This window comes from Callithrix jacchus, chromosome 3 (assembly GCF_049354715.1).
Source record: "Callithrix jacchus isolate 240 chromosome 3, calJac240_pri, whole genome shotgun sequence".
NCBI lineage: Eukaryota > Metazoa > Chordata > Mammalia > Primates > Cebidae > Callithrix > Callithrix jacchus.
In genome coordinates this window covers 114,707,036-114,729,200 of record NC_133504.1, presented here as the reverse complement: position 1 = coordinate 114,729,200, position 22,165 = coordinate 114,707,036, and the positions used below count along the sequence as shown (strand labels likewise).

Sequence of the window (22,165 nt, the reverse complement as noted above, 5' to 3'; positions counted from 1 at the left end):
ATATGGTAGTCAGTATTTAGGTACAGACTAGTGGAAATCATGTTAAATTAGAAGCATCTTGCTGTCTTTTGATAATAATTTTATATAACATTTCCTCATTAAAAAAAGGAATTATTTTTTATTTTCTTTTGAGATAAGAGTTTCAGTCTTGTTGCCCAGGCTGGAGTGCAATGGTGCAGTCTTGGCTCATTACAACCTTGGCCTCCCAGGTTCAAGCAATTCTCCTGCCTCTGCCTCCTGAGTAGCTTGGATTATAGTCATGTGCCACCACACCCAGCTAATTTTGTATTTTTAGTAGAGACAGGGTTTCACTATTTTGGCCACGCTGGTCTTGAACTTCTGGTCTCAAGTGATCTGCTTGCCTCAGCCTTGCAAAGTGCTGGGATTACAGGTGCGAGCCACTGTGCCTGGCTAAAAAGAGGAATTATTGACTGAAGGTAAGTGCCTACAGATCTGGGCTTATGGTATTAAAAATAATAGCCCTGTCATAAAGCATTTTGTGAAATAATGCATTTTTTGGAAACTGTAAAAGCAGAAAAATTATAGACTATGCTTATAATGCCTGACCTAAAAAAATACTCAAACCATTTGTAAGTAACTTAAGCATCATCTGCTAGGCACAGTGGCTCATGCCTGTAATCCCAACACTTTGGGAGGCTGAGATGGGTGGATCACCTAAGGTTAGGAGTTCGAGACCAGTCTGGGCAACATGGTGAAACCCCATCTCTACTAATAATACAAAAATTAGCTGGGTGTGGTGGCAGGTGCCTGTAATCCCAGCTACTGGGGAGGCTGAAGTGTGACAATCACTTGAACCCAGCAGGCGGAGGTTGCAGTGAGTCAAGATTGTTCCATTAGACTCCAGCCTAGGCAACAAGAGCGAAATACCGTCCCCCCCAAAAAATTTATCTTAGCATTAAATTATAACAGAGCGTAATTATCCCTTCCTATTTTAGAGCGAAATTTGGCTTAGTAGTTTGTCCCAAGGTTACTCAGTATAAAGTGTTGCCAATAAGAATAGAATTTACTGTTATATCTCCTAGTTGAGGGTGATGTGGGATGTATTTGCTTAAGTCACACTGCCTTGGCCAGGAAAGAATAGTTATTTCTTCATAACATATATTTTTATCGAGGATTGCCTACAGAGGTTTTAAAGTAGTTTGTAATGATAACTCACACAATAATAAAAGTATAGATGTAGGACAACCAGAAACATGCAAAAGGTCAAGAGCAATATGCTTATCTGGGCTGGGCACGGTGGCTCATGCCTGTAATCCCAGCACTTTGTAAGGCCAAGGTGGGCAGATCACCTGAGGTCAGGAGTTCGAGACCAGCCTGTCCAACATGATGAAACCCTATCTCTATTAAAAATACAACAGTGAGCCAAGTGTTGTGGCAGCTGCCTGTAATCCCAGCTACTCGGGAGGCTGAGGAAGGAAATTGCTTGAACCTGGAGGACTGCACAACTGCACTCCAGCTTGGACAACAGAGCAAGATGCTGTCTCAAAAAAATAGAAAATGCAGATCTGTTAGACTCTCTGCCTAGGGTTCATTGTCATCCTATAGAGAAGAGAAATTAGCTGTAAAGAGTCATTTATGTAGAGGCTGACTGAAAGATGTACATACAGGTCATGCAAATTTACTGCCCTGAGTTAAACCAGACCAGTGAAGGCATTGTATTGACCTCCTATTGAGTTGCTTTCATTTAATCATATGTTAAGAAGCTAGTCAGTTGATTCTCATCTTTCGATCTAAAGGAGACTTTTTATTTCCATAGGGTATTTTTTATGCATATCCTTAGGAAAAATTAGTTTCTGGCCTTAATCTTAGTTGTGATTGTTCTGAGCAATTCGTTTTTTACCTTATTTAAACACACTGCGAATCGATAAACTCATTGGTTTTCTTATTTTGGTTGGCTCCTAGAAAGCTTCAGATTAAATTTGTGGCCTACCTGTGAATAGTATGTATGTTGCTACTCTGGGTTCTCCTTTTTACTTTTAAATTCTGTCTTCTGCCTATTCTGGACAGCTATACGTTCTTTTTGAAAGACGTCTGATACACAATTCAAAGGCAGGACAAACTTTTAAAAGTTTCCAGAATTGATGTAATTGGGCTTCGGATTTGACTTGAGCTTTCTGGCCATGAGAGAAAAGTGAAAATATATAATTAATTTGATAATTGTTTTCAGAAAAGAAACATACTCACTAGGATCTCTGTGGAGCAAGTGATTCTCACCTGGGACTGTATGTCGGGGAAAGATGTTTGTTTTCTTCGTCTTCCATTTTAAACCTTACTGTTTCTCTTAGACATTTTTGGAGATTTTTGCTTAAGGTATTACAACCCTAGGCTAGCAAGTTTTTTTCAAAAAATTATATTTCAGTGGTTTTTGGTATATTATCAGTAGTGCAATATCACTATCAATCTGCTTTCTGCTCTGTAGATTTGTCTATTTTGGTCATTTAATATAAATGGAATCCTACAAAATAAGGCCTTTTGTGACTGGCTCCTTTCACATAGCACAATTTTTCCAAGGTTCATTCATGTTTTAATACGGATCAGCACTTCGTTCCTTTTTATTGCCAAATAAATTATATGGATGTATCATCTTGTTTATTCATCAGTTTGTAGACATTTAGGTTGTTTACACTTTGGGACTATCAATAATGCTACTGTGAACATTCATATAAAAGGTTTTTTTTTTTCTTTTTGAGACAGGGTCTCACTCTGTGGCCTAGGCTGGAGTGCAGTGGTACCATCAAGGCTTACTGCTGCAGCCTTGATCTCCCAGGCTTAGATAATCCTCCCACCTCAGCCTTCGAGGTAGCCGGGCATGCACTACCATATCTGGCTAATTTTTTGTATTGTTTGTAGAGACAGGGTTTTGCCATGTTGCCTATACTGGCCTTCAATTCTTGGACTGAAATGATCCACTCATCTCTGCCTCCCAAATTACTGGAATTACAAGGATGAGCCACTGTGCCCAGCTGATGTGAAAGTTTTTGTAAGGATATAGGTTTTTAATTCTCTTGAGTATGTACCTAGGAATGGAATTACTGAGTTATATAATAACTCTGTGTTTATTAGTCTTTTAGGGAGCTGCCAGACTGTTTTCCAAAGCAGTTGCTCCATTTTATATTTCCTCCACCTGTGTGTGAAGGTTCCAGTTTCTCCACATTCTCATCCACACTTAGTATTTTGAGACAGTCTCACTCTGTCGCCTAGGCTGGTACAGTGGCACAGTCATGGCTCACTACAGCTTCGACTGCCCATGTTCAAATGATCTTTCCATCTCAGCCTCCTGAGTAGGTGGGACTACAGGTGTATGCCATCATGCCCAAATAATTTTTGTATCTTGTAGAAACAGAGTCTCATTTCGTTGCCTAAACTGGTTTTGAACTGCTGGGCCTAGGCCTAGGCCTCCCAAAGTGTTGGCATTACAGGCATAAGCCACCAGGCCCGTCCCTCTCCACACTTATTATTATGTGCCTTTTTAAGTTAGCCATTCTAGTGTGATTTTGATTTGCATTTTCCTGATAGGTAGTTATGTTGAATACCTTTTCATGTGCTAACTGTCAATTTGTGTATCTTCTTCAGAGGAATGTCTATTCAAATCCTTTGCCAATTTTTTAAATTAGTTTGTCATTTTACTATAGAATTGTAAGAATTCTTTATGTAGTTTAGATACGAGTCTCTTATTAGTAAAGGATTACAAATGTTTTCTCCCATTCTGTATGTATCTCTTCATTTTTTGATGATATCCTTTGAAACACAAAAGTTTAAAATTTTGAAGTACAGTTTATTTGTTTTTGTTGTTGTGCTATAGTTAGGTGTCATATTGAAGAAACCACGGCCTAATCCAAGGTCATGAAGAAAACTTGCTTTGTTTTCTTCTAAAAGTTTTATAGTTCTAGCACTTACATTTAGGTCTTTGATTCATTTTGAGTTAATTTTTGCATGTTGTGTGAGGTAGGGGTCCAACTTTATTCTTTTGCATGTGGATATCCAGTTGACCCAGCACTATTTGTTGAAAAGACTTTTATTTTTGCCCCTTTGAATTGTCATGGCACCCTTGCTTATCATCAGTGAATCATAAATGTGAGCGTTTATTTATGGACCCTCAATTCTATTCCACTAATATATATGTCTATCTTTATGCAAGCACTATACTGTTTTGGTTGCTGTATCTTCTTAGTAAATTTTGAAATTGGGATGTGTGAATCCAACTTTGTTCTTTTTTAAGATTGTTTTAGCTTTTTTTGGTCCCTTGAATTTCCATATGAGTTTTGATATTAGCTTGTCAATTTCTGCAAAGAAACCAGCTAGGATTTTCATAGGAGGACTGCATTGAATCTGTAGAGCAATTTGAGGACCATTGCCATCTTGACTATTTTAGACTTCCATGTTTTTCTGTTTATTTAGATCTTCTTTGATTTGTTTCAACAGTGTTTTATAGTTTGTAGACTGTAAGGTTTGCATTTGTATTCCTAAGAACTTTGCCCTTTTTGATGCTGTTTTAGATAAAATTATTTTCTTAATTTCATTTTCTGCCTGTTCATTGAGGGTATATAGAAATACACTTGATTGGGCCGGGCGCGGTGGCTCAAGCCTGTAATCCCAGCACTTTGGGAGGCCGAGGCGGGTGGATCACGAGGTCGGCAGATCGAGACCAACCTGGTCAACATGGTGAAACCCCGTCTCTACTTAAAATTACAAAAAATTAGCTGGGCACGGTGGCACGTGCCTGTAATCCCAGCTACTCAGGAGGCTGAGGCAGGAGAATTGCCTGAACCCAGGGGGCGGAGGTTGCGGTGAGCCGAGATCGCGCCATTGCACTCCAGCCTGGGTAACAAGAGCGAAACTCCGTCTCAAAAAAAAAAAAAAAAAAAAAAGAAATACACTTGATTTTTGTGGATACATAGATTTTTACAACTTCCACCTTTGGGGAATTTTACTTCTGCCACTACTAAGCACTGTTTCTGTTTTTGAACTACTAAATGAATATAGTAGTAATTTTCCACTTATCACATAATTTTGAGAAATAAGATTTCTAAAAAGTTAACTACAGCATTTTATTTTCTCCCTTCCCACCTAAAGAGGCAGTCTTTTTTTTTTTTTTTTTTTTCCTTTTGAGATGGAGTTTTGCTCTTGTTGCCCAGGCTGCAGTGCAATGGCATGATCTCAGCTCACCCCAACCTCTGCCTCCTGGATTCAAGCAATTTTCCTGCCTCAGCCTCCTGAGTAGCTGGGATTACAGGCATGCCCCACCATGCCTGGCTAATTTTGTATTTTTAGTAGAGATTGGTTTCTCCTCGTTAGTCAGGTTGGTCTTAAACTCCTGACCTCAGGTGATCTGCCTGCCTCAGCCTCCCAAAATGTTGGAATTACAGGTGTGAGTCACCGTGCCCAGCAATACAATCTTTTTAACTAGGTATACTACTGTACTATATATATGCTGTACTATATATATATATAGTACTATATATATGCTGTAATATATATATATAGTACAGGTGGCACACGCCTGTAATCCCAGCACTTTGGGAGGCTAAGGCGGGAGCGTTGCTTGAGCCTGGGAATTTCAGACCAGCCTGTGCAACATAGTGAGGCCTCAGCTGTACAAAATATAAAGAAAAACAGCCAGGCATGGTGATGCATGCCTATGGTTCTAGCTACTGGGGAGGCTGAGGTGGGAGGATTGCTTGAGCCCAGGAGGTCAAGACTGCAGTGAGCTGTGATTGCCCCAGGCACAAAAAAATTGTGATAAAGTATATATAATATAAAAATTCCCATTTTAATAATTTTTAGGTGTACAGTTCTGTGGCATTAAGCACTTTCACATTGTTGTGCAACCATCACGAACATCCATCTCCAAACCTTTTACATTTTCCCAACTGAAACTCTGTACCTATTAAACTCCTTATTCTTGCCTCCCCTCTGCCTGCTGTACTGATAGATTGGGAGAGGAACCAACTGAGGAGAGAAGTTTTTATTCTTTTTCTTTTTCTTTTTTTTTTTTTTGGTTAGTCACACTTGTGCTCTGTTGCCCAGGTTAGAGTGCAGTGGTGCAATTATGCCCACCGCAGGCTGGAACAAAGTGGCTGGAAGTACAGGTGCACATCACCATGCCCGGTTAATTTTTTAATTTTTTGTAGAGTTGGGGTCTCATTATGTTGCCCAGGCTACTCTTGAACTCCTGGCCTCAAGCAATACTCCCACCTCAGCCTTCCAAAGCACTGGGATTACAGACATGAGCCACTGTGCCTGGCTAAGCAGTCCTTTTTTTTTTTTTTTTTTGAGACAGGGTCCCACTCTTTTGCCCAGGCTGGGGCTGGCATGATGCCACATCTCACTGCAGCCTTGACCTCTTGGTCTTAAATGATCCCTCCACCTCCCCAGTAGCTTGGACTATAGGCCTGTGCCACCACTACCCTGCTAATCTTTAAATTCTTTTGTAGAGACAGAGTCTCTCCATGTTGCCCAGGCTGGTCATGAACTCCTGGGCTCAAGCAGTCCTCTCGTCTTGGCTTCCCAAAGTGCTGGGATTACATGGGTAATTACTGTGCCTGGCTGCTTTTTTGAACATATTAAATTTGAGATATTTGTAAATTACTGAATTGGAGAGTTAATTAGGTAGTTGGCTATATATGTCTGAATTCAAAAGGGAGGTTTAGATTAGAAGTATGTATCTCATCATTATTAGCATTTTGATGGTATTGAGACAATGTGGGGTAAAAAGAGATCTAGGTGCAAAATTAAGCCCTCTAATATTCGAGATAAGGAAAAGGAGGAGGAACCAGCAAGGGAGAGTAGGAGATAGCAGTTAAGTGAAAAACTAGCAGATCATGGGTGTAATTCTGGAAAAGGAGAAATGAGGCATTATAAGAAAAAGGGATTCTCAGAATACTTCTCTTGAAGTTTCTAAGTATATTTTGTATTACTGCATCCATTATGGTAGTAAGTATTCAGCAGAAATATGTAAGCATTTGGTGAGCCCAGTGATCTAATACATTCAAAGTGGGATCTTGGGTCCCACTTTGGGACGTTATCAGGTACCGTATGATCTCACTTAAAAGAGGATTCTATGCCTGATCTCTCAGGAAGGTTAGCCTGATCATGCCTTCCAGTTATTTCTCACATTTGCCTCGGTTTGATGCCTGTGGAGTGCTCAAAAGAATAGACATCAGACAGTTTATCAGTCTTGCAGAACAGGTTGCATGATTGTGGTGCTGCTGCTTGCTAGTAAAAGTTTGTTGGTAGAAAGAAAAGTTAATGGGCTAGATGCCACAGCTCATGCCTGTAAATGCAGCACATTGGGAGGCCCAGGTGGGTGGGTCACTTGAGGCCAGGTGAGAGCAACCTGGCCAACATGGTGAAACCCTGTCCCTACTAAAAATACCAAAAATTAGCCCGGTGTGGTAGTGCGCACCTGTTGTCCCAGCTACTTGGGAGACTGAGGCACAAGAATCACTTGAACCTGGGAGGCAGAGTTGCAGTGAGCAGAGATCGTGCCACTATACTCCAGTCTGGGCAACAGAGTGAAACTCTTTCAAAAAAACAAAAAAGTTAGTGAATTTGATAGCATAAAGAAGCAAAATTCCAAACCCAAAGGGTTAGATTTATTTACTTAGTTAATAATTATTTGCTGATCACTCATTTGCTAAATGTTATTTTTATTTAATTGTATATTAATGAAACTATATCATACATTGGTTACTTTTAAAATTTTGATCAGAGAAGTAAAGAGGATGAGTTATTACATGCCTAGAAATTTTCAGAAAAAATGATGCATCTTTTTAGAGTATAAAACTAGTTTCAAACTTGTAACCATCTTATTTATGTTTATTTAAGGTTCCAGCATCTTGGACAGAGCTGTTATTGAACACAATTTGTTGTCTGCAAGTAAATTATATAATAATATTACCTTCGAAGAACTTGGAGCTCTTTTAGAGATTCCTGCGGCTAAGGTATTTTCTTGATTCCAATACATAAAAAGGAAGTTAATAACTATTAAGATAATGAGAAAATAAAATATATAATTGATAAATGTTGGAAACAACAGAATCACACATAAGCCACAAGTAAAGTAAATAAATTATTTAAATGTTAAAATAGGCCTAGTGTTTATTAGTGTAATTGTCTTAGTGTAACTGTTTTTGGTGTTTTAATTAGTGTAATTGTTTTTGGTGTTTTTTGTTTTGTGACAAGGTGACATAGAATAGAAATCTTCCAGGAGTTTCAGGTTATGACACCCATTTTCTGAGAATACCTTTGGTGTCTGTTTAAATCTACTATATAGTAGTTTTTGATTTCTGACTAAGATTTTGATAAATGCCTTACTTTTTTGTGCCCTAGATTGACTCAAAGTTTAAATGCTTCATCTTTTTGAGAGAATGATATGATAATACCCCAGGCTATTTCCAAGCTTCTGTGCTTGGATTTAACTTAAGAAGTTGACTGATGGCCGGGCGTGGTGGCTCACGCCTATAATCCCAGCACTTTGGGAGGCCGAGGCGGGTGGATCATGAGGTCAAGAGATTGAGACCATCCTGGTCAACAAGGTGAAACCCCGTCTCTACTAAAAATACAAAAATTAGCTGGGCATGGTGGTGCGCGCCTGTAGTCCCAGCTACTCGGGAGGCTGAGGCAGGAGAATTGCCTGAACCCAGGAGGCAGAGGTTGCAGTGAGAGGAGATCGTGCCATTGCACTCCAGCCTGGGTAACAAGAGTGAAACTCCGTCTCAAAAAAAAAAACAAGAAGTTGACTGATTTACTAGGGAACTTAATTTTATTGTTAGTCGTAGGGTTTGGTTGGCTATGTATACATTTCAACAAAGTACCAATGGCATTTATTTTTTATCTTTTATTTTTAAATTTTTTATCCAATAAGAACGAGCTTGGAAAGCATTTAGAATGTGTTGCAGGTATCATTTACAAAATATTCTCTTAATTTTAAATAAAATTAAGCAGTCAACCTTACTTTTAGCTAATTTGTAAACCTTAAAAGTTATACAGTTACATTCATACAGTCACATTCCCTTTTCTCTGGCAGTGAAATTTTTTTGTCTGTCTGTTTGTTTTGTTTTTAGAGACAGGGTCTCGCTCTGTAACCCAGGTTGGAGTGCAGTGGTGCGATCATAGCTTACTGCTACCTCAGATTCGTGGGTTCAAGCAGTCTTCCTGCCTCAGCCTCCCAAGTAGATGGTACTACAAGTACACACCACCACACCTGGCTATTTTTTTTTTTTTTTTAGAGAAACATGTTGCCCAGGCTGCTCTTGAACTCCTGGTCTCAAGTGATCCTCCTGCCTCAGTCTCCTAAAATGCTGGGATTACAGGCAGGAGCCACTGTAATGGCAGTGAAATTTTAATTAGAGTTTTCTAACAATTCTGTCACTTGTACACATTAAATACACAGTAAAGGGAGAACAATTTGGGAGTCAAGGTTTAAGTTACCATGAAAAGATACTTTCTTCTTGAGACTTTAAGATATGATCTATGCTAAGACTATTCGAGGTGAATATATTTTTAACAATAAATGCTAGTCATAGTCTCTGCTCAGGAGTGATAGGACTGATTGTGAAGATGGTCAAAATTAATAAATGACCAGGTCACAATCCAGTTTGCTTTTATGCATAGTAAACACTAAATATGTCTTTAGGAGTTAGGTAGCCGACCTTTTACTTCCTTTTGTCTTTTAAATTCTTTCAGTTCGTTTTTGAATTTCAACATCTATTCTTCCTTTCAATTTTTGAAGTTTCTGGGGTAGCAAATACTGTAGAAATTGAAATAAAATAAAAGCTAGTTTGGGTTTTTTTAGAGGTGTGGATCCCGGTAAGAAGAAAAATTGATCATTTGCTTTTGAGCAAAGGAGAAAATGGTAAAAAAGTTATATTGTTGTCCAAAATCTCACAAGGAAAACAGATCCCAATTAACTTAAAATAATGGCTTATGCACAGCAAGAATTGAGAAATAGCCAAATTTACAAGATTTACTCTTCTAGTGACAGGTGAACATATATGTAAAGTTTAGTGATGTTAGTTAAACCAGAAGCTTTCAGTTCTCTTATCATATGTATGTGAATAACTAAAAGAAATGATAAAGTTTCTCAGAATTTTTTTTTCCCCTCCAATAGGCGGAAAAGATAGCATCTCAAATGATAACAGAAGGACGTATGAATGGATTTATTGACCAGATTGATGGCATAGTTCATTTTGAAAGTAAGAGGTTTTATATATTTCTGTCATAATGAAATAGCAGTGAACTGTTGTTATATTTATGATTAAAACATGTTGGACAGTTTCCTTTGACTCAGAATCTTACTACTGGAATGAACTTATTTCCCAAAGAAGTAATTTAAAATAATTTGTAAGAAGTTATATTCATGAGGCTGGGGGTGGTGGCTCATACCAGTAATCCCAGCACTTTCAGAGGCTGAGGCAGGCAGATCACTTGAGTTCAGGAGTTTGAGATCAGCCTGGCCAACATGGTGAAACCCTGTCTCTACTAAAAATACAAAAATTAGTCAGGTGTGGTGGCATATAACTGTAGTACCAGCTGTTCAGGAGACTGAGGCAGGAGAATCGCTTGAACCCAGGAGGCAGAGGTTGCAGTGAGCCGAGATTGCACAACTGCCCTCCAGCCTGGGCAACAGAGAGAGACTCTGTTTAAAAAAAAAAAAAAAAAAAAATATATATATATATATGTGTGTGTGTGTGTGTGTGTGTATATATACACACACACATATATATATATACACATACATATATGTATGTATATACATATATATATACACACATATATGTATATTCACAAATCTTACTGCAGGATTTTCTATGTTAAGGAAAAATGTTAAACTCAAATTGTTATATCATTGTGCATGTTATGTCATTTATTATATCATTTATGTTCATTCATTTATGCATCAAATATTTATTGACCACATACCATGTATCAGGCATATGGAATGACAGTTGCATTTCCTATTCAGCAACTCATTAAACTAATGGAGGCACACAGGTAAGTGGCTCCCTTGACTTTTTCATTCTCTAATGCCTTCTTGGCTGCTTATTCCCACCTCATTTGTACCCTGGACCTTGCTGTACTCAGAACTGTTCCACTTGCAAAATTTTTATTTGAAATATCTCACTCTGGCCGTAACCTTTTTCTTGTTTCTCTAGTGGTCTGTGGTCTGTCTCCATTACTCCCAGTTAAATTCTTCCTTGACCTTATTGGAGTTTCTGGTCCATTGACTCTTCTGTTTTCATCCAGTTAGCACAACCTTTTTTGTGCTGGAGAAGAGTCAGGCATCAGACAGGCTGATTCCTCTATAAATTCAAGGTCTTCAGCACTACATGGGATTCATGGTACATTTCTCTAGTCTACTCTTTTTCCTATTTTGCAATGACTATTTCAGTTGTTTTTTCTTAAATCTCTGACTTTTCTCCCCATTTACTCTCAGTAGAAAACCTTGTTTCCTATTTCAAAGGTGGAAAAAAGCTATCGGTATGAAATATTTTGACTTCTTTTTTAGTTTTTTAATTATTTTTTTTCTCTCATTGAATTTATTATTTTAACTTTTTTGTTTTGTTTCGTTTTTGTTTTTGTGACAGAGTCTTGCTCTGTCAGCAGGCTGGAATGCAGTGGTGCAATCTTGGCTCACTGCAACCTCTGCCTCCTGGGTTCAAGCGATTCTCCTACCTCAGCCTCCCGAGTAGCTGGGACTACAGGTGTGCCACCATGCCCAGCTAATTTTTCTATTTTTCGGTAGAGACAGGATTTCACCATGTTGGCCAGATGGTCTCGATCTCCTGACCTTGTGATCCGCCCTCCTCAGCCTCCCAAAGTGCAAGGATTATAGACGTGAGCCACCATGCCTGTCCCTATTTTAACTTCTTTATCAGATGTATAAACACTTTATTGTTAGACGTAGATGTGAATCTTTTTCTTCCTTCATGTTTTACTGCAGGTGGTTTCCATCTTCCTGTCTGGTTCTTCCACTCATGCTTTGGACCTTTTCTCTGACCCCTGTCCCTCTCCCCTCCCACTAAAAAACACTGGTTTAGGAACCTGAGGTTAGCAGTTATTTTTATCTGTTTTCATCCTTTTTTATTTTCGCATTGGCTCCTTTCCATCAATATTTACACATCCTCACGGCTCCCCCATTTTAATGAAAATTCTTATATCTTCCAAATCTTATCTTGACTTTTCAACATATCAAATAATGTTGATCTCACTACTTTTTGAACCTTCTCCCCACCACTACAGCCTTGACTTTTGTCATCTCTTCCATATGATTCTACTTTTCCTCTTGTATCTCCAGCTATCCTTCATAGTCATCTTTGTAGAATCTGTAGTACCTTTAAATTTAAATACTAGTTACTTAGGGCTTAATCCTAACCTTGTCCCACTTATGGGACAGTTTCTATGGGTAATCTCATGTATTTCCTTTGATTCAGCTACCATCTCTGTATTGCCTATATTAACCTTTCTAGGGCGAATCTTCTAAGTCCCAGCCCCATGGCTGTGGTTCACTACTAGGGTGTTTCTACCTGATTGCTTCACGGGCATCTTAGCATGAACTTATCAAAAACTGAATATATTATCTTCCTTCCTGTGTGTCTCCCACAACCAACCAACGAACCAGCCAGCCAGCCCCAAACCACATTGTTAGCTTTCTCCCATATTCCTTGCCTTGGGCTCAAACCATCCTCCCACCTCAAGCTCCTGAATCCCTGAAGTGGTGGGGTTACAGGTGTGAGCCACTGTACCAGGTCCTTTTCTTCATTTCATACTATCACCAACCTATTCTGAACCCTGCTGTCATAACCTCTTCAGGTGTTGAGAAGTAACCTTCTCTTCTCTTTTCTCTTCTCTCTTCTGTTCTCTTCTCTCTTCTCTTCTCTTCTCTCTCTTCTCTTCTCTTTCCTTTCTTCTCTTCTCTTTCTTTCTCATACTCTCTTCTCTTTCCTTTCTTCTCTTCTCTCTCCTTTCTAGTCTAGTTCACTAATACAACTGGAATGATTATGTTCTTTTTTTTAAATTTATTTTTTATTTTTTTAAATTTTTCATTTTTCTTCACTTTTTAACATAACATGGAGTACAAGATTATGTTCTTTAAAAAAATGCAAACATGAAAAAGAAATTATTTTCCTGACTCTCCAGATTAGATATGGCTTTAAATTAAATGTTCTTATGTCAGCCTGAATTTCTTCCTAGCATTAATCCTAGTTATTTTCAGTTGTGTAACTATTTGTCTAAATGTCTGTTTCTATTTCAAACACGTTGTTCTTCAGGCTGGTCTTGAGCTCCTGGCCTCAAATGATCCTTCTGCCTCAGCCTTCCAAAGTGCTACGATTATAGGTATAAAGTACTGTGCCTGGCTGATAGTTGTTTTTTTTTTTTAGACAGAGTCTTGCTCTGTTGCCAGGCTGGAGTGCAGTGGTGCGATCTCAGCTCACTGCAACCTCCACCTCCCAGATTGAAGCATTCCTCTGCCTCAGCCTCCTGAGTAGCTGGGACTACTATAGACATGTACCACCACACCTGGCTAATTTTTTGTAGTTTAGTAGAGACGGGGTTTCACCACATTGGCCAGGATGGTCTTGATCTCCTGACCTCATGATTTGCCCACCTTGGCCTCTGAAAGTGCTGGGATTACAGGCGTGAGCCACTGTGCCTGGCCACCTGGCTGATAATTTTAACTTTATTTGTAATATGTGTTACGAATATTTTTTTCCATTCTGGCAGCTTTTCTTCTGGAAATGCATAACATAAATACATTTTTAAACTTTTTACACCCAAATAGGTCAATTATTTATTTTATGGCTTTTGAATTTCCTGTATTAAGAAAGTCTCCTACCTTGGAATAAAACTAGTGTTTTCTTAAATTTTTCTAATACTATTGTTTTACATTTAGAAATTTAATCCATCTATAGTTGATTTCTTTGGGTAATTTTAGGTTATGATCTAGTTTTTTTTTTCTAAGTGAATAGTGAATTATCCAAGTATCATTTATGAAATAAAACAATCTTTCTGATTAAATTGTGATCTTTGACATATCTGATTTGGTTCCTCATATATGTTTGGATCTATTTCTGTACTCTGGTTCCACTGAGCTGCAACACTATAATAAATTTATAGTAAATTTTAGTACTAGTAAAGCAACTACTGCTTCCCACTACTTTTTTTTGTTGTTGTTGAATTGAAATTCACATGGGCTAGGCACAGTGGCTTACAATTGTGACCCTAATGCTTTGGCAGGCTGAGGTGGAAGAATTGCTGGAGCTGAAGAATTCAAGACCAGCCTAAGCAACATAGCGAGACCCCATTTCTATAGGAAAAAAGGAAAAAAGAAGGAAATTCACAAAACATAACAGTAGCCATTTTAAAGTAAACATTTTAATGGCCTGTAGTACATTTACAATGTCGTACAACCTCTATCTCTGTCTAGTTTCAGAACATTTTTATCTTCCCAAAGGAAGCCCTTGCCCTTTAAGCAGTTACTCTCCATTCCTTCCTTCCCCCAGCTTCTGGAAACCACCAATCCATCTTCTGTCTCTGGATTTACCTAGTCTGGATAGTCATATAAAAGGAATCATACAATATGTGACCTTTTGGCTGATTTCACTCAGCATAGTATCTTTAGGGTTCGTCCATGTCATGGCAGGTAATCAGTGCTTCATTCCTTTTTATAGCTGAATAGCATTCCATTGGATGGATATACCTCACTTCCACCACTGATTTTCATTTCCAGAATTATCTTGGCCATTCTCAAATACCAATTTTTTATGTTAACTTAATAATTTTGCCCTGGTTAGAAAGCAAAATAGAAAATGGGGATTGTCTTTGGAGTTTCTTTAAATTTATTAAAGGAGAAGGACTGATATTTTTATATTATTGTATATTTCCACCTGGGATTGTGATTTGTGTCTACTCAAGTTATCTTTTGCCCTTTATTAATATTTTACAGGTTACTTTTTCACTAAATCTGTGCCCGTTTTTTGTAAAGTTTGGTGCTGTTTTAAATGGGGCATTCCTTTCCATTTTTTATTTCTAACTATATAGTGCTGATATAGAGAAAATCCTTGCGGATTCAAGAATACTTTTTCTGGGGGGTTAAATGTTACAATATTTATCCTTCAGAGTCAAGTAGAGACAGATTTGAATGTGTGAATAGACTTGCTTTCCTCAGTAGGTGGCAGTGTCTATGAATCTGCAAGCCTTAGTGATGAAAAGACGGCTTCAGTCTTTTTGTTGTGGTTGAGGTTGTTGGGTCAGTTGGTTTTATTTTGTTTTTACTAGTAATAGTAATGACATGCATCTGTATATTTGTTTTGTTTTATACTTTGTGCCAGTAATTTGGGTACTTTTGAAATGCTAGAAATACAAAAAGGAAGAAACATTTTTCTTAACAGTTGTTTAAATAGGCCAGTTTTATTAGCTAAGATTTTTAGACTTTTAAAAGCTAATGAAAGTATTTATTGTTTTTATTTTTTTCTTTGAATGTATTTTTTCTTTTTTTTAGATATTAAAAAGGAACATGCCTGTTCCAAGAATAGGCATGTAAAAGGTCTGTATCTTTTAACTCACCTTTCCTATGAATACAAAGAATAATTTTAATTTTGTATATATTTTTTTCCCTTAGCACGAGAAGCCCTGCCAACATGGGACAAGCAGATCCAATCACTTTGTTTCCAAGTGAATAATCTTTTGGAGAAAATTAGTCAAACAGCACCAGAATGGACAGCACAAGCCATGGAAGCCCAGATGGCTCAGTGAATCCTTGCAGAACTTCTGTGCACATGACATCTTTTTCCATGTTGTGCAGATCAGTTTCACTATCTCCAAAGCATTTGCATCATGACCTTACACATTTCAATCCCTTTTATGCTGGATTCCGTTTAAAGAAGACATTATTAGAGCTGGAAGTACAAGCATTTAAAAATACGTAGTTCCCGTATATTTCAGGGTTTTTGTGTATTAAGCTAACTCAGATGTTTTGAAAGCTTTTTCTTTAAAAAGAGTAGGTGAAATATCTGTGGCTAAAAAGTTTGAGATTTGTGATAACTTTGTAGTCATGTAAAACTTAAGTGCTTTGTGCCTCTCCAAATGTGGTTATTCTAATAAATGGAGAAATGAGCCAAATAAAAGTAGTACTTTTGTTTTTAGTTAGCGAAGAGTATTTTGTTCCCTTTTTCTTCAATTCAGCAGACATTGATTTATGCCATATGCTAAAAATACAAAGATGAGTCATAATGCCTATTCTCCAGGCATCCAAAGAGCCAAGAGACAGTTCACTACTTGCATTTGCTCCAAGTACTAGAGCACACAGAGAGTAGCTCTTCATTAGCAGAGAGAAGTCAGGGAAGGCTCCACAGAGGGTTGTTTTAGCTGGGCTTTATAGAAAAAAAAATAGGAAAAGGGCTTAAAAAAGTAGGTAGGTGGTTTCCAGTGTCAGCTCCAACCTGGAAGGATCTTGGAAGTCATCACATCCTTCCTTACAGCAAAACAAACAAACAAACAAAAAACTAAACAGATTGGAATATCAATGGTTTTTCTTAGATCCATGGAAGAATTAAAGTCATAGGGCAAACCACCACTCAAAACCCTGGAGAGACAGGCAAATACAGAGAATCATAATTGAGATCAGCTTACTGGGAGAAGAGGCTGCTGGTCAGTTATTGGTAGGAACACTAAAATGTTAACTATTTGGAAATTTTCTTAAATGGTAAAAATAAATATATATAAAAAAGTAAAATGGTAATGATGACAGCTACAGTAAACCTCAAATACAGCCCATCTACCCAAATCAATATAAAGCCTCATATTAAAAGCCTAATTACTGGCCGGGTATGGTGGCTCATGCCTGTAATACCACCACTTCAGGAGGCTGAAGCAGATGGATCACTGTTACCAGAAGTTGAGACTAGCCAGGGTACTATGGTGAAACCCCATGTTTCTCTACTAAAAACAGAAAAGTTAGCCGGGTATGGTGGCACATGCCTGCAATCCCAGCTATTCGGGGGGCTGACGCAGGAGAATCACTTGAACCTGGGAGGCAGAGTTTGCAGTGAGCCGAGATTGTGCCACTGCACTCCAGCCAGGGACACAAAGCAAGACTCTTGTCTAAAAAAAAAAAAAAAAAAAAAGTCTAATTACCTATTACCTGGTACATCATGTCTGGATTTCAACTAAAAAATTATAAAGCATTCTCAAAGATTAGAAAAAGCACAATCTGAAGAGATATATCAAGCACCTGAACCAGACTGAGATCTTGCAGGAGTGCTGGAATGATCAGAGCCGGCAATTTAAAACTGATTAAAAACATTCTGAGGGCTCTAATGGAAAAAAGTAGATGACATTCAAGAACAGACAGGTAATATAAACAGAGATGAGAACTCAAGATTTGAAATGCTAGAAATAAAAAACACTATCACAGAAATAAATGCCTTTGATGGGCTTATCATTAGACTACTTGGCCAAGAAAAGAAACAGCCTGAAAATATGTCAGTAGAAACTTCCCAAACTGAAATGCAAAGAGAAAAAGGAATGAAATAAAGTGGAACAGAATATCCAAGAACTGGAGAACAATATAAAAAGTGTCACATGTGCGATGAGGATACCAGAAGGAAAAGAAAGAGGAAGAACAGAAATAGCTGAAATAATGTTTAAGAATTTTCTGAAAATAATAGACACTAAACCACAGGTCCAGGAAGCTAAGAAAAAGCCAAGCAGAATACCAAAAAATTGACACCTAGACATATATCTAAACTAGAAAACCAAAAACATAAAATCTTGAAAGAAGCCAGAAGAAAAAATGCATATAGAGAAACAAAAATGCATATAGAGAAACATGAATAACATTATATTTCTTGTCAGAAATGCAAGCAAGAGCAGAATGGAAACATTTAAGATGTTAAAAGAAAAACATCACAAACAGGATTTTATTCAACAAAATTATCCTTCAAATGTTAAGGAGAAAAGCAAAGAGAAGAGCAAATGGAAGAAAAAAAAACAAAAAATTTTTAAATTGATTTAGTAGATAACTTTATTTAAAGAAATTATAGCAACACTGTGTGGATAGTTACAGCCTAGGGATAAGTGAAATGAATGACAAGTATAAACCATGGGACGAAGGAATTGGGAATACCCTGTTATGAAGTACCTGCACTATCATGAAACAGTATAGTGTTATTTGAAAGTTGACCTAGATTAGTTATAAATGTATATTGCGAACTGAAAAGCAACCACTAAACAAAAACAAAAACTTTTTTTTTTTTGAGACGGACTTTCGCTCTTGTTACCCAGGCTGGAGTGCAATGGCGCGATCTCGGCTCACTGCAACCTCCGCCTCCTGGGTTCAGGCAATTCTCCTGCCTCAGCCTCCCGAGTAGCTGGGATTACAGGCACGCGCCACCATGCCCAGCTAATTTTTTGTATTTTGAGTAGAGACAGGGTTTCACCATGTTGACCAGGATGGTCTCGATCTCTTGACCTCGTGATCCACCCGCCTCGGCCTCCCAAAGTGCTGGGATTACAGGCTTGAGCCACCGCGCCCGACCAATAAAAACATTTTTAAAGGATTATAATTGTTATGCCAAGAGAGGAGAGAAACTGAATAATAAAATGCTTGTTTAAAACCAGAGTGTTTCTGGGATGGCTCACACCTGTAATCCTAGCACTTTGGGAGGACGAGGTGGGTGGATCACCTCAGGTCAAGAAGTTCAGGACCAGCCTGGCTACATGGTGAAACCCCATCTCTACTAAAAATAAAAAAATTAGCCGGTTATGGTGGCAGATGCCTTTAATTCCAGCTACTCAAGAGGCTGAGGCAGGAGAATCGCCCAAATCCTGGGGGCAGAGGCAGTGAGCCGAGATCATGCCACTTCACTCCAGCCTGGGCAACAGAGTAAAACTCTGTCTCAAAATAAATAAAATAAATTTAAAAATAAAATCAGAGTATCAACAACAGAGTATCAAAAAAATACATGAGGTGGAAACTGATAAAACTGCAAGGAGAAATAGATGAATCCACTATTATAATTGGAGACCTTAACTTCAATGCCTGTCAGCAAAGGACAGATCCAGCAAGGAGAAAATCAGTAAGGACACTGTTGAACTCAACAGCACCACCAGCCAATTGGATATAATTGACATCTATAGACTGCTTCATCCTGTGACAGCAGAGTCATTCTCAGCTCACATGGAGCATTCACTGAGGTAGACCAAGCTGGGCCATAAAACACACCTTAAAATTTAAAAGAATAGAAATTATACACTGTATATTCTCAGATGATGACAATGGATTTCCTTTTTCTTTTTCTTTTTTTGAGACAGAGTTTTGTTCTTGTTGTCCAGGCTATAGTGCTGTGGCATAATCTCGGCTCACTGCAACCTCTGCCTCCCAGGTTCAAGTGATTCTCCTGCCTTAGCCACCTAAGTAGCTGGGATTACAGGTGCATATCACCACACCAGGCTAATTTTTGTATTTTTAATAGAGATGGGGTTTCATCATATTGGCCGTGGCTGGTCTTGAACTCCTGAGCTCAGGCGATCTGCCAGCCTTGGCATCCTAAAGTGCTGGAATTACAGGTGTGAGCCACCATGGCTGGCTCACAATGGAATTAAGCTAGAAATTAATAACAGAAAGCTGAAAATCCCTAAATATTTGGAGATTAAAAGACACAACACAAATCAAAGAAAAAAATTTTTGAACCAAAAATGAAAATACAACTTATCAAAAGTTATGGAATCCAGCAAAAGCGGTGCTTAGAGGAAAATTTACAGCATTGAATGCATATTTTAGAAAAGAAGAAAGACCTAAAAGCTATAAACTAAGCTTCCACTTTAGGAAACTAGAAAGAGAATTGAAAATTAAATACGAAAAAGAAAATAAATAATAAAAATTGGCTGGGCATGGTGGCTAATGCCTGTAGTCCTAGCACTTCGGGTGGATTTCCTGAGCCCTGGAGTTCAAGACCAGCCTGGGCAATATGGCAAAACTCTATTAAGTAGTATTTTTTAAATTTAACATTAAATAAAATAATTACAATAAATACATAGAAATAATAAAAGTTAGAGATGATTAGAGCAGTCATCAATGAAACCAAAAGCCATTTTTTGAGAAGATCAATGAAATTGGTAAGACTCTAGCCAGGCTAACTAAGATTAAAACAGAGAAGGCTAATGATTAATATCAGAAGTGAAATAGGGCCCATTGCTATAGAGCTGATGAATAGTACTAGGATAATATAGAAATATAATAAGCAGCTCTATGCCCACAAATTTGATAATGTAGATGAAATACTGGTACCAATCATAAACCTGAAAGATACAATCCCAAATTCCAAACCCCAAATGTTGATGTCCCCAAAAGTCAAAATCTTTAAAGTTCAAAATCTCTAAAGTCTAAATCTCTAATGTCTAAAATCCTGAAAATTACAGTCCCAAAAGATTAAAATCCTCAGTGTTGAAACCCTGAAAGCCAAAATCTGGGGAAGGGGATTAGTGTGTTTTTTGGTTGTACACAGGATGGTTGCATCATGTTAGTTATGTCATGTCAGGCAGAACTATAACCTTGTCTTTTTTTGGAAATTAAGTATGGTTTAAGGGGATGGAAATGAGTGCCAGATTGATGGGGGTGGACTGTGGACATAATTTTAGGTGTCAACTTGAATGGATTAAGGAATACCTAGAAGCATTATTTTGGATGTAGCTGGGAGGATGTTTCCAGAGGTTAGAGTGTGAGCCTGAGTGGACTAAGTGGGGAAGATCTGTTCTCACTGTTTTTATTTTATTTTATTTATTTAATTTTTGAGAGATGGGGTTTCACCATGTTGGCCAGGCTGGTCTCGAACTCCTGACCTCAGGTGATCAGCCCACCTCAACCTCCCAAAGTGCTGGGATTACAGGTGTGAGCCACTGTGCCTGGCTTTTTAAAATTTTATTTTATTATTATTTTTTCTGCTCATTGTTAATGGGTGTCAACTACTCGACCAGAGTCCCAAAGAGAAGAAATAGAGAAGGCAAATTGGTCTCTCTCTGGGAGCTGGGACAGACTTTTCTCCTGTCTTGAACATCAGAATTCCAGGTTTGCCAACCTTTGGACTCCAGGACTTACACCTGTAGCGCCCAAGTCCTGAGGCTTTTGGCCTCAGACTGAGAGTTATACCATCGGCTTTCCTGGTTCTGAGGCCTTTGGAGTTGGACTGAGCCAGGCGACCTGTATCTCAAGGTCTCCAGCTTTTGGATGGCCTCACCATGGGTCTTTTCAGCCAACATAATTGCATGAGCCAAGTTCCCTAATAAATTTGCTATCATATCCAATTGGTTCTGTCTCTCTAGAGAACCCTGACTAACACAGATTTGGTGTTGGGGAAGCTGAATATCATTTCTTCTTGCTGTATTGCTTACCATACAATGGAAGAGATCTGTGAAATTGTTCCCTTGCAAAAAGGCTGCAATAAGTGTATGAGGCTACTTAATGGTGAAACAGTTTAAAAGCTAATTGTTATTAGTGCTGTGAAAGTAGAAAGTCACCTAATTGCAATGGCTGAGAAATAACCAGACTTTCAAATGGACAACATGTACTTACAAAATTTGTAGACCACAACCATTCCCCAAATACAAGTGAAGCGAGTGTTTTGAAGATCATAGAAGTGAAAATGCAGACCAAAATACAGAAAATCTCTTCTGCCAAATGATTTAATCATGTATGGCTTCTCCCCTTTACACATAACACCAACTCGCTATGCTGTGTATTTTTCATCTTTGCATTATTTTCAATACTGAAGGTAAATTTAGATCTCTTTTTTTCTTAGTCTGGCTAAAGGAGATCAATTTTGCTTAACTTTTCAAAAAACCAACTTTTTGTTTCATTGACTTTTGTATTATTTACTTCATTCTCATTTCATTTTTTTCTCTCCTCCTCCTCCTCCTCCTCCTCCTTCTTGTTCTTCCTCTCTCTCTCTTTCTCTCTTTCTTTCTTTTCCTTCTCTCTCTCTCTCTCTCTCTCTCTCTCTCTCTCTCTCTCTCTCTCTCTCTTTCTTTCTTTCTTTCTTTCTTTCGAAACAGAGTCCTGCTCTGTCCCCCAGGCTGTAGTGCAGTGGTGTGATCTCAGCTCACTGCAACCTCTGTCTCCCAGGTTCAAGCGATTCTCCTCCCTCAG

The 22,165-nt window shown here is 38.2% G+C and overlaps 1 protein-coding gene across 2 annotated transcripts in view; it reads left to right on the top strand.

Moving 5' to 3' along the window:
* The window catches only part of COPS4 (COP9 signalosome subunit 4), a 45,673-nt gene extending 29,525 nt beyond the window's left edge, over positions 1-16,148 (top strand). The window contains exons 8-10 of one of the 2 annotated variants that reach the window (XM_035293384.3): positions 7,849-7,964; positions 10,133-10,217; positions 15,644-16,148. In XM_035293384.3, the coding sequence (XP_035149275.1) occupies positions 7,849-7,964; positions 10,133-10,217; positions 15,644-15,777 (335 nt within the window). In that variant the 3' untranslated portion in view covers positions 15,778-16,148. The remainder of the gene's footprint in view (positions 1-7,848; positions 7,965-10,132; positions 10,218-15,643) is intronic. The other variant, XM_002745648.6, reaches the window with a different exon arrangement.
* Positions 16,149-22,165: the final 6,017 nt, after the last annotated feature.